Below are 13,236 nucleotides of genomic sequence, written 5' to 3'. Positions count from 1 at the left end.
GATTTTTTTTGCTTTTTTCTGGGATTTTTTTAGTGAGTTTTTTCGGATTTTTTGGGGGGGATTTTTTTGCGAGTTTTTTGGGATTTTTTAGGATTTTTTTGAGATTTTTTCGGACATTTTTGAGATTTTTTTACGATTTCTTGGGGATTTTTTAAGGATTTTTTTGGGGATTTTTTTGGAGTTTTTTGGGATTTTTAGGAGATTTTTTAGGATTTTTTGGGGATTTTTTTGATTTTTTGGGGATTTTTTAGGATTTTTTTAGGATTTTTGGGGATTTTTTTTGGATTTTTTGGGGATTTTTTAAGGATTTTTTTGGGACTTTTTTGGGATTTTTTAGGATTTTTTTGAGGTTTTTTCAGACATTTTTGAGATTTTTTTACGATTTCTTGGGGATTTTTAAAGGATTTTTTGGGGATTTTTTTGGAGTTTTTTGGGATTTTATTTTTTATTTTTTAGGATTTTTTGAGGATTTTTTTAGGATTATTTAGAATTTTTTTAGGCTTTTTTGGGGATTTTTTAGGATTTTTTTAAACATTTTGGGGGAATTTTTTAGGAATTATTGGGGATTTTTTTTGGATTTTTCGGGGATTTTTTAAGGATTTTTTTTGGGATTTTTTTTGGATTTTTTAGGATTTTTTTGAGATTTTTTCGGACATTTTTGAGATTTTTTTTCGATTTCTTGGGGATTTTTTAAGGATTTTTTGGGGGTTTTTTTAGGATTATTTAGGATCTTTTTAGGATTTTTGGGGGATTTTCTTTTTTATTTTCTTGGGACTTTTTAAGGATTTTTTTTGTTTTTTTCTGGGATTTTTTTAGTGGGTTTTTTCGGATTTTTTTGGGGGGATTTTTTTGCGAGTTTTTTGGGATTTTTTAGGATTTTTTTGAGATTTTTTCGGACATTTTTGAGATTTTTTTACGATTTCTTGGGGATTTTTTAAGGATTTTTTGGGGGATTTTTTTGGAGTTTTTTGGGATTTTTAGGAGATTTTTAGGGATTTTTTTGGGATTTTTTTGATTTTTTGGGGATTTTTTAGGATTTTTTTAGGATTTTTGGGGAATTTTTTAGGATTTTTTTGGGGATTTTTTTTGGATTTTTTGGGGATTTTTTAAGGATTTTTTTGGGACTTTTTTGGGATTTTTTAGGATTTTTTTGAGGTTTTTTCAGACATTTTTGAGATTTTTTTACGATTTCTTGGGGATTTTTAAAGGATTTTTTGGGGATTTTTTTGGAGTTTTTTGGGATTTTTAGGAGATTTTTTAGGATTTTTGGAGGATTTTTTTAGGATTATTTTGGATTTTTTTAGGATTTTTTGGGATTTTTTTTTTTTATTTTTTGGGACTTTTTAGGGATTTTTTGGGGTTTTTTCTGGGATTTTTAAGGGATTTTTTTCAGATTTTTAAGGGATTTTTTTAGGATTTTTTAGGGATTTTTTTTGGAATTTTTTTGGGATTTTTCGAGGAGTTTTTAGGATTTTTTGGGGATATTTTTAGGTTTTTCTTCGGATTTCTGGGATTTTTTGGGGATTTTTTGGGGATTTTTTGGCATTTTTTGGGGATTTTTTGGGGATTTTTTTAGGATTTCTGGGGGATTTTTTTGGTTTTTTTTGGGGAATTTTTTGGGATTTTTTTAAGGATTTTTTTGGATTTTTTGGGGATTTTATTTTGGATTTTTTGGGGATTTTTTAAGGATTTTTTTGGGATTTTTTGGGGATTTTTTAGGATTTTTTGGAGATTTTTTCGGACATTTTTGAGATTTTTTTTCGATTTCTTGGGGATTTTTTAAGGATTTTTTTGGGGATTTTTTTGGAGTTTTTTGGGATTTTTAGGAGATTTTTTAGGATTTTTGGAGGATTTTTTTAGGATAATTTAGGATTTTTTTAGGACTTTTTTGGGATTTTTTTAGGATTTTTTTTGGGATTTTTTAGGATTTTTTGAGGATTTTTTGGGAATTTTTTTTGGATTTTTTTGGGACTTTTTAGGGATTTTTTTGGGTTTTTTCTGGGATTTTTAGGGATTTTTTTCAGATTTTTTAGGGATTTTTTTAGGATTTTTTAGGGATTTTTTTTGGAATGTTTTTGGGATTTTTCGAGGAGTTTTTAGGATTTTTTGGGGATATTTTTAGGTTTTTCTTCGGATTTTTTTAGGTATTTTTTGGAATTTTTGGGGGATTTTTTTGGAATTTTTGGGGGATTTTTGGAGGATTTTTGGGGGATTTTTTGGGATTTTTAAAAAATTTTGGGGGAATTTTTTTGGATTTTTTGGGGATTTTTTTAGATTTTTTGGGGATTTTTTAAGGATTTTTTGGGGGATTTTTTTGGATTTTTTAGGATTTTTTTGAGATTTTTTCGGACATTTTTGAGATTTTTTTTTATTTCTTGGGGATTTTTTAAGGATTTTTGGGGGGATTTTTAGGGAATTTTTGGGGTTTTTTTGGGATTTTTTGGGGGATTTTTTTTGGATTTTTTGGGGATTTTTTTAGGATTTTTTGGGGATTTTTTAGGATTTTTAAAAAATTTGGGGGGAATTTTTTAGGAATTTTTTTGGATTTTTTAAGGATTTTTTTGGGAGTTTTTAGGGATTTTTTGGGGTTTTTTCTGGGATTTTTTAGGGATTTTTTGGGTTTTTTTAGGGATTTTTTTTGATTTTTTAGGGGATTTTTTTGGGATTTTTTGGGGAATTTTTGGGGTATTTTTGGGGACTTTTTGGGGATTTTCAGGGTATTTTTGGTGGATTTCTGGGGTATATTTGGGGCGTTTTTGGGGTACTTTTGGGGGTATTTTTGGGGTGGTTTTGGGGTGTTTTGGGGGCATTTCTCGAGGTATTTTTGGGGCATTTTTGGGGATTTTTGGGGGGGATTTTTTGGGGATTGTTTGGGGCATTTTCGGGGCATTTTTGGGGTATTTTTGGGGCATTTCTGGGGTGTATTTGGGGTGGTTTTAGGGCATTTTTGGGGCATTTCTGGGCTATTTTGGGGCATTTTTGGGCTATTTTGGGGCATTTCTAGGGATATTTTTGGGGTATTTCTTGGCTATTTCTGGGCTATTTTTGGGCTATTTTTGGGCTATTTTGGGCTATTTTGGGGCTATTTTGGGGCTATTTTGGGGCATTTCTGGGCTATTTTTGGGGCATCTCGAGGGCTATTTTTGGGCTATTTTTGGGGCATTTTTGGGGCATTTTTGAGCTATTTTTGGGGTATTTTCCGGGTGGTTTTGGGGGCATTTCTGGGGTATTTTTGGGGTATTTTTGGGGATTTTTGGGGGTATTTTTGGGGATTTTTTGGGACATTTTCGGGGCGTTTTTGGGGTATTTTTGGTGCATTTCTGGGGTAAATTTGGGGTGGTTTTAGGGCATTTTTGGGCTATTTTGGGGCATTTCTAGGGATATTTTTGGGCTATTTCTTGGCTATTTTTGGGCTATTTTGGGGCTATTTTTGGGCTATTTTTGGGCTATTTCTGGGCTATTTTTGGGCTATTTTTGGGGCATTTCTGGGCTATTTTTGGGGCATCTCGAGGGCTATTTTTGGGCTATTTTTGGGCTATTTTTGGGCTATTTTTGGGCTATTTTGGGGCATTCCTAGGACTATTTTTGGGCTATTTTTGGGCCATTTTTGGGCCATTTTTTAGGCCATTTTTAGGCCATTTTTGGGCTATTTCCCGGGCGGTTTCAGACCATTTCTGGGGCTATTTTGGGGCTATTTTTGGGCCATTTTTAGGCCATTTCTGGGGCTATTTTTGGGCCATTTTCTGGCTATTTTTGGGCTATTTTTGGGGCCATTTTTGGGCCATTTTTGGGCCATTTTGGGGCCATTTCTGGGCTATTTTTGGGCTATTTCCCGGGCGGTTTCAGGCCATTTCTGGGGCTATTTTGGGGCCATTTTTGGGCCATTTTTAGGCCATTTCTGGGGCTATTTTTGGGCCATTTTTAGGGTATTTTTGGGGAATTTTCGGGGCATTTTTGGGCCATTTTTAGGCCATTTCTGGGGCTATTTTTGGGCTATTTTTGGGCCATTTTTCGGGTATTTTGGGGGCATTTTCGGGGCATTTTTGGGGCATTTTTGGGGCATTTTGGGGGGCTCTCACCTCTCGTTTCTGGGGGTCCCTGGCCGCCTCCTGCATCCAGCCCTGCAGCGGCTCCCAGAGCCGGGGCCCCCCCAGCAGCAGCAGCCGCGCCCCGAGCTGGCCCAGGGCCCCCCTCGTGGGGGGGCTGCGGGGGCAAAACCCCCCCGTGAGCCCCGAACGGCCCCGATTGCCCCCGGGGCAGCTGCCCCTCCCCCACTGCCGCCCCAAGGCCCAGCTTTTCCCACAAAATCCCCATTTTCCTCCCCAAAAATCCCCATTTTTCCCCCCAAAAATCGACGTTTTTTCCCCAAAAATCCCCATTTTTCCCCCCAAAAATCCCCATTTTCCCCCAAAAAAACACAACTTTCAACCCCAAATTCCCATTTTTCCCCTAAAAATCCCAATTTTCACCCCCAAAAATCCCCATTTTCCCCCCAAAAATCGCCATTTTTCCCCAAAAATCGACATTTTTTCCCCACAAAAATCCACGTTTTTCCCCCCCAAAATCCCCGTTTTTCCCTCAAAAATCCCAATTTTCACCCAAAAATGCATGTTTTTCCCCAAAAATCCCCATTTTCACCCCCCAAAAATCCCCGTTTTTCCCTCAAAAATCCACATTTTTCCCTAAAAATCCCCATTTTTACCCCAAAATCCGCATTTTCCCCCCAAAAATCCCCATTTTTCCCTAAAGAAAAACCCGTTTTTCCCCCCAAAATCCCCATTTTCACCCCCAAAATCCCCATTTTTCCCAAAATCTCCCATTTTTCCCGCCAAAAATCCCCATTTTTCTCGCCAAAAGATCCCCATTTTCACCCCAAAAAATCCCCATTTTTCCCACCAAAATCCACATTTTTTCCCCGCAAAAATCCCCATTTTTCCCCCAAAAATCCCCATTTTTCCCCCAAAAAATCCCCATTTTTCCCCCAAAAATCTCCATTTTTTCCCCAAAAAATCGCCATTTTCCCCCAAAAATCCCCATTTTTCCCCCAAAAAATCCACGTTTTTTCCCCAAAAATCCCCATTTTCCCCCAAAAAACCACAACTTTCAACCCCAAATTCCCATTTTTCCCCTAAAAATCCCCATTTTCACCCCCAAAAATCCCCATTATTTCCCTCAAAATCCCCGTTTTCCTCCCCAAAAATCCCCATTTTTCCCCAAAAATCCCCATTTTCCCCCCCAAAAAAAACCTCGTTTTTCCCAAAAATCCCCATTTTTCCCCCCAAAATCCCCATTTTTCCCCCAAAATACCCATTTTCCCTAAAAAAATCCCCGTTTTTTCCCCAAAAATCCCCATTTTTCCCCAAAAAATCCCCGTTTTTCCCTCAAAAATCCACATTTTTCCCTAAAAATCCCCATTTTTACCCCAAAATCCGCATTTTCCCCCCAAAAATCCCCATTTTTCCCTAAAAAAAACCCGTTTTTCCCCCCAAAATCCCCATTTTCACCCCCAAAAATCCCCATTTTTCCCAAAATCTCCCATTTTTCCCCCAAAAATCCCCATTTTTCTCGCAAAAATCCCCATTTTCACCCCAAAAAATCCCCATTTTTCCCACCAAAATCCACATTTTTTCCCCCAAAAATCCCCATTTTTCCCCCAAAAATCCCCATTTTTCCCCCAAAAAATCCCCATTTTTCCCCCAAAAATCTCCATTTTTTCCCCAAAAAATCGCCATTTTCCCCCAAAAATCCCCATTTTTCCCCCAAAAAATCCACGTTTTTTCCCCCAAAAATCCCCATTTTCCCCCAAAAAAACCACAACTTTCAACCCCAAATTCCCATTTTTCCCCTAAAAATCCCCATTTTCACCCCCAAAAATCCCCATTATTTCCCTCAAAATCCCCGTTTTCCTCCCCAAAAATCCCCATTTTTCCCCAAAAATCCCCATTTTCCCCCCCAAAAAAACCTCGTTTTTCCCAAAAATCCCCATTTTTCCCCCCAAAATCCCCATTTTTCCCCCAAAATACCCATTTTCCCTAAAAAATCCCCGTTTTTCCCCAAAAATCCCCATTTTTCCCCAAAAAATCCCCGTTTTTCCCTCAAAAATCCACATTTTTCCCTAAAAATCCCCATTTTTACCCCAAAATCCGCATTTTCCCCCCAAAAATCCCCATTTTTCCCTAAAAAAAAACCCGTTTTTCCCCCCAAAATCCCCATTTTCACCCCCAAAAATCCCCATTTTTCCCAAAATCTCCCATTTTTCCCCCAAAAATCCCCATTTTTCTCCCAAAAATCCCCATTTTCACCCCAAAAAATCCCCATTTTTCCCACCAAAATCCACATTTTTTCCCCCAAAAATCCCCATTTTTCCCCCAAAAATCCCCATTTTTCCCCCAAAAAATCCCCATTTTTCCCCCAAAAATCTCCATTTTTTCCCCAAAAAATCGCCATTTTCCCCCAAAAATCCCCATTTTTCCCCCAAAAAATCCACGTTTTTTCCCCAAAAATCCCCATTTTCCCCCAAAAAACCACAACTTTCAACCCCAAATTCCCATTTTTCCCCTAAAAATCCCCACCCCATTATTTCCCTCAAAATCCCCGTTTTCCTCCCCAAAAATCCCCATTTTTCCCCAAAAATCCCCATTTTCCCCCCCAAAAAAACACTCGTTTTTCCCAAAAATCCCCATTTTTCCCCCCCAAAATCCCCATTTTTCCCCCCAAAATACCCATTTTCCCTAAAAAATCCCCATTTTTCCCCAAAAATCCCCGTTTTCCCTCAAAATCCACATTTTTCCCTAAAAATCCCCCATTTTTCCCCCAAAATCCCCATTTCCCCCCAAAAATCCCCATTTTTCCCTAAAAAACACCCGTTTTTTCCCCCCAAAATCCCCATTTTCCCCCCAAAAATCCCCATTTTTTCCCAAAATCTCCCATTTTTCCCCCAAAAATCCCCATTTTCTCTCCCAAAATCCCCATTTCACCCCAAGAAATCCCCATTTTTCCCACCAAAATCCACATTTTTTCCGCCAAAAATCCGCATTTTTCCCCCAAAAATGCCCATTCTCACCCCCAAAAATCCACGTTTTTTCCCCCCAAAAATCCCCATTTTTCCCCCAAAAATCCCCATTTTCACCCCCCCAAAAATCCCACATTTTCCCTAAAAAATCCCCCTTTTCCCCCCAAAAATCCCCACATTTCCCCAAAAAACCCCCCCATTTCCCCAAAAAATCCCCCATTCACCCCAAAATCCCCATTTTCCCAACAAAATCCCCTTTTTCCCCCCAAAAAACCCCATTTTCCCCCACAAATCCCCATTTTCCCCAAAAAACCCCATTTCACCCCCAAAAACCCCTTTTCCACCAAAAACCCCATTTTCTCCCAAACACCCCCATTCCACCCAAAAATCCCCACTTCCCCCCAAAATCCCCATTTCCCCCCTAAAATCCCATTTCCCCCCAAATATCCCATTTTCCCCTCAAAAATCCCAATTTCCCAAAAAACTCCCCATTCACCCCCAAAATCCCCCGTTTTTCCCTAAAAATCCCCATTTCCCCAAAAATCCCCATTTCCCCCCAAAAATCCCCCATTTTTCCCCAAAAAATCCCCATTTTCCCACCAAAATCCCCAATATTACCCCCCACAAATCCCCAATTACCCCCCACAAAATCCCCAATTTCTCCTCCCCAAAAATCCCCCCATTTCACCCCCAAAAATCCCCATTTCCCACCAAAATCCCCATTTCCCCCAAAATCCCCATTTTCCCCCAAAAATCCCCATTTCACCCCCAAAAATCCCCATTTCCCCTCAAAATCCCCATTCTCACCCCCCAAAAACCCCCATTTTTCCCCCAAAAAATCCCCATTTTCCCCCAAAATGCCCATTTCTCCCCAAAAATCCCCATTTTTCCCCCAAAAATCCACATTTTTCCCCCAAAAACCCCAATTTTCCCCCAAAAATCCACATTTTCCCCCCAAAAATCCCCCATTTTCCCCCAAAAAATCCCCAACTCACCCCCAAAAATCCCTACTTTTCCCCCCAAAATCCCCATTTTTCCCCCAAAAATCCCCCATTTCCCCCCAAACAAACCCACAACTTCAACCCCAAATTCACAATTATTCTCCAAAAAATCCCAAATTCACCCCCAAAAACCCCCCATTTTCCCCCCCAAAAATCGCCATTTTTCCCCAAAAATCCCCCATTTTTCCCTAAAAATCCCCATTCTCACCCCCAAAAATCCCAATTTCCCCCCCAAAAATTCCCATTTTTCCCCAAAAATCCCCATTTTTCCCCTCAAATCCCCATTTTCCCCCCCAAAAAATCCCATTTTTTTTTTTTTTTTTTTTTTTTTTCCCCCCCCCCCCCTACCCCCAAAAATCCCCATTTTTCCCACCAAAATCCCATTTTTCCCAAAATCTCCCATTTTCCCCCAAAAATCCCCATTTTTCCCCCCAAAAAATCCCCATTTTTCCCCAAAATCTCCCATTTTTCCCCCAAAAATCCCCATTTTCCTCCCCAAAAATCCACATTTTCTCCCCAAAAATCCCCATTTTCACCCCCAAAAATCCCCGTTTTTCCCCAAAAAACCCATTTTTCCCCCCAAAATCCCATTTCACCCCCAAAAATCCCCATTTTTCCACCAAAAATCCCCATTTTTCTCCCCAAAATCCCCATTTTCCTCCCAAAAATCCCCACTTTTTCCCCCCAAAATCCCCATTTTTCCCCCCTAAATTCCCATTTTTCCCCTCAAATATCCCCATTTTTCCCTCAAAAATCCCAATTTTTCCCTAAAAATCCCCATTTCACCCCCCAAAATCCCCGTTTTTCCCTAAAAATCCCCTTTTTTCCCCCAAAATTCCCATTTTTTCCCCCAAAAATCCCCATTTTTCCCCAAAAAATCCCCGTTTTTCCCCAAAAAAACCCATTTTTCCCCCAAAATCCCATTTCACCCGCAAAAATCCCCATTTTTTCCCCCAAAAATCCCCATTTTTCCGCCAAAATCCCCATTTTTTCCCCAAAAATCCACATTTTCTCCCCAAAAATCCCCATTTTCACCCCCAAAAATTCCCATTTTTTCCCCCCAAAATCCCCATTTTTCCCCTCAAAAATCCACATTTTCCCCCAAAAAACCCAATTTTCAACACCAAATTCCCATTTTTCCCCCCAAAATTCCCTTTTTTTTTTGGTTTTTTTTGGGTTTTTTGGGGGGGTTTTTCAGGTTCTTTTGGGTTTTTTTTTTGGCTTTTTGGGGTTTTCTTTGGGATTCTTCAGGGTTTTTTGGGGGTTTTTTTGGATTTTTAAAAATTTTTCCTAAAACCTCTCATTTTCCCCCCCCAAATCCCAAATTTCCCCCCAAAATCCCCATTTTTCCCAAAACCTCCCATTTTTCCCCCCAAAAGTTCCCATTTTTCTCCCCAAAATCCCCAAATTTCCCCCCAAAATCCCAAATTCCCCCCCAAAATCCCAAATTTCCCCCCAAAATCCCAATTTTTCCCCAAAACCTCCCATTTTCCCCCCCAAAATCCCCATTTTTCTCCCAAAATCCCAAAATTCCCGCCAAAAATCCCCAATTTTCCCCCTCAAAATTCCCATTTTTCCCAAAACCTCCCATTTCTCCCCCCAAATTCCCCCCCAAAATCCCAAACTCGCCCCAAATTCCCCATTTTCCCCCCCAAAATCCCCATTTTTGGTCCCAAAAATCCCAAATTCCCCCCCAAAATCCCAAATTTCCCCCAAAATCCCCATTTTTCCAAAACCTCCCATTTTTCCCCCAAAAAGTTCCCATTTTTCTCCCCAACATCCCCAAATTTCCCCCCAAAAACCCCCATTTTCCCCCCCAAAATCCCCATTTTTCCCCCCAAAAATCCCAAAATTCCCCCCAAAATCCCCATTTTTGGTCCCAAAAATCCCATTTTTCCCCCCAAAATCCCCAAATTTCCCCCCAAAATCCCAAATTTCCCCCCCAAAAATCCCCATTTTTCCCCAAAATCCCCCTTTTTTCCCCCAAATCCCCCCAGTTCCCCCCTCCCAACCCCCCCCAACCCCCGGGAATTTGGGGAATTTTGGGGAATTTTGGGGAATTTGGGGAATTTTGGGGAATTTGGGGAATTTTGGGGAATTTTGGGGAATTTGGGGAATTTTTCTCACTCCGTCTCCTGCTCCAGCGCCTCCACCAGCACCTGCGGCAGCCTAATTAATTAATTAACGCCGTTAATTAGCGCCACTTCCTCCCTAATTAACGCCTTTAATCAACCCCAACCCCTCCCTAATTAACCCCTTAAATCAGCCCCTCCCCCTCCCTAATTAACGCCTTTAATCAGCCCCACCCCTCCCTAATTAACCCCTTTAATCAGCCCCACCCCTCCCTAATTAACCCCTTTAATCAGCCCCACCCCCTCCCTAATTAACCCCTTTAATCAGCCCCGCCCCCCTCCCTAATTAACCCCTTTAATCAGCCCCCACCCCTCCCCTAATTAACCCCTTTAATCAGCCCCACCCCTCCCTAATTAACCCCTTTAATCAGCCCCACCCCTCCCTAATTAACCCCTTTAATCAGCCCCACCCCTCCCTAATTAACCCCTTTAATCAACCCCCACCCCTCCCTAATTAACCCCTTTAATCAGCCCCTCCCCCTCCCTAATTAACCCCTTTAATCAGCCCCAACCCCTCCCTAATTAACCCTTTAATCAGCCCCATCCCTCCCTAATTAACCCCTTTAATCAGCCCCCCACCCCTCCCTAATTAACCCCTTTAATCAGCCCCACCCCCTCCCTAATTAACCCCTTTAATCAGCCCCCACCCCTCCCTAATTAACCCCTTTAATCAGCCCCACCCCTCCCTAATTAACCCTTTAATCAGCCCCTCCCCTCCCTAATTAACCCCTTTAATCAGCCCCACCCCTCCCTAATTAACCCCTTTAATCAACCCCCACCCCTCCCTAATTAACCCCTTTAATCAGCCCCTCCCCTCCCTAATTAACCCCTTTAATCAGCCCCACCCCTCCCTAATTAACCCCTTTAATCAACCCCCACCCCTCCCTAATTAACCCCCTTTAATCAGCCCCTCCCCTCCCTAATTAACCCCTTTAATCAGCCCCCACCCCTCCCTAATTAACCCCTTTAATCAGCCCCAACCCCTCCCTAATTAACCCCTTTAATCAGTCCCACCCCCTCCCTAATTAACCCCTTTAATCAACCCCACCCCTCCCTAATTAACCCCTTTAATCAGCCCCACCCCCTCCCTAATTAACGCCTTTAATCAGCCCCTCCCCTCCCTAATTAACGCCTTTAATCAGCCCCTCCCCCTCCCTAATTAACCCCTTTAATCAGCCCCACCCCCTCCCTAATTAACCCCCTTTAATGAACCCCTCCCCCCTCCCTAATTAACCCCTTTAATCAGCCCCACCCCTCCCTAATTAACCCCTTTAATCAGCCCCTCCCCTCCCTAATTAACCCCTTTAATCAGCCCCTCCCCTCCCTAATTAACCCCTTTAATCAGCCCCACCCCTCCCTAATTAACCCCTTTAATCAGCCCCAACCCCTCCCTAATTAACCCCTTTAATCAGCCCCACCCCTCCCTAATTAACCCCTTTAATCAGCCCCACCCCCTCCCTAATTAACCCCTTTAATCAGCCCCCACCCCTCCCTAATTAACCCCTTTAATCAGCCCCTCCCCTCCCTAATTAACCCCTTTAATCAGCCCCACCCCCTCCCTAATTAACCCCTTTAATCAGCCCCACCCCTCCCTAATTAACCCCTTTAATCAGCCCCACCCCTCCCTAATTAACCCCTTTAATCAACCCCCACCCCTCCCTAATTAACCCCTTTAATCAGCCCCAACCCCTCCCTAATTAACCCCTTTAATCAGCCCCACCCCTCCCTAATTAACGCCTTTAATCAGCCCCACCCCTCCCTAATTAACCCCTTTAATCAGCCCCATCCCTCCCTAATTAACGCCTTTAATCAGCCCCTCCCCTCCCTAATTAACCCCTTTAATCAACCCCCACCCCTCCCTAATTAACCCCTTTAATCAGCCCCACCCCCTCCCTAATTAACCCCTTTAATCAGCCCCAACCCCTCCCTAATTAACGCCTTTAATCAGCCCCACCCCCTCCCTAATTAACCCCTTTAATCAACCCCCACCCCTCCCTAATTAACCCCTTTAATCAGCCCCACCCCCTCCCTAATTAACCCCTTTAATCAGCCCCAACCCCTCCCTAATTAACCCCTTTAATCAGCCCCTCCCCCTCCCTAATTAACCCCTTTAATCAGCTTCACCCCCTCCCTAATTAACCCCTTTAATCAGCCCCAACCCCTCCCTAATTAACCCCTTTAATCAGCCCCCACCCCTCCCTAATTAACCCCTTTAATGAACCCCACCCCCTCCCTAATTAACCCCTTTAATCAGCCCCATCCCTCCCTAATTAACCCCCTTAATCAGCCCCATCCCTCCCTAATTAACCCCTTTAATCAGCCCCACCCCCTCCCTAATCAACCCCTTTAATCAGCCCCAACCCCTCCCTAATTAACCCCTTTAATCAGCCCCACCCCTCCCTAATTAACCCCTTTAATCAGCCCCTCCCCTCCCTAATTAACCCCTTTAATCAGCCCCACCCCTCCCTAATTAACCCCTTTAATCAGCCCCAACCCCTCCCTAATTAACCCCTTTAATCAGCCCCACCCCTCCCTAATTAACCCCTTTAATCAGCCCCAACCCCTCCCTAATTAACCCCTTTAATCAGCCCCACGCCTCCCTAATTAACCCCTTTAATCAACCCCCACCCCTCCCTAATTAACCCCTTTAATCAGCCCCACCCCCTCCCTAATTAACCCCTTTAATCAGCCCCTCCCCCTCCCTAATTAACCCCTTTAATCAGCCCCTCCCCCTCCCTAATTAACCCCTTTAATCACCCCCGCCCCCTCCCTAATTAACGCCTTTAATCAGCCCCTCCCCCTCCCTAATTAACCCCTTTAATCAGCCCCACCCCCTCCCTAATTAACCCCTTTAATCAGCCCCCACCCCTCCCTAATTAACTCCTTTAATCAGCCCCACCCCTCCCTAATTAACCCCTTTAATCAGCCCCACCCCTCCCTAATTAACCCCTTTAATCAGCCCCACCCCCTCCCTAATTAACCCCTTTAATCAGCCCCTCCCCCTCCCTAATTAACCCCTTTAATCAGCCCCTCCCCCTCCCTAATTAACCCCTTTAATCACCCCCGCCCCCTCCCTAATTAACGCCTTTAA

At 42.5% G+C, this 13,236-nt stretch overlaps 1 protein-coding gene across 1 annotated transcript in view; it reads right to left on the bottom strand.

The window, feature by feature from the left end:
* The window catches only part of IPO4 (importin 4), a 66,834-nt gene that overhangs the window by 48,488 nt on the left and 5,110 nt on the right, over positions 1-13,236 (bottom strand). The window contains exons 4-5 of the mRNA XM_068998461.1: positions 10,141-10,182; positions 4,080-4,203 (exon numbers count right to left, since the gene is read on the bottom strand). Coding sequence (XP_068854562.1) covers positions 4,080-4,203; positions 10,141-10,182 — 166 coding nt within the window. The remainder of the gene's footprint in view (positions 1-4,079; positions 4,204-10,140; positions 10,183-13,236) is intronic.

This window comes from Aphelocoma coerulescens, unplaced genomic scaffold (assembly GCF_041296385.1).
Source record: "Aphelocoma coerulescens isolate FSJ_1873_10779 unplaced genomic scaffold, UR_Acoe_1.0 HiC_scaffold_116, whole genome shotgun sequence".
NCBI lineage: Eukaryota > Metazoa > Chordata > Aves > Passeriformes > Corvidae > Aphelocoma > Aphelocoma coerulescens.
The sequence above is the reverse complement of the archived record's forward strand: the minus strand, read 5'-3'. Positions and strand labels throughout refer to the sequence as shown.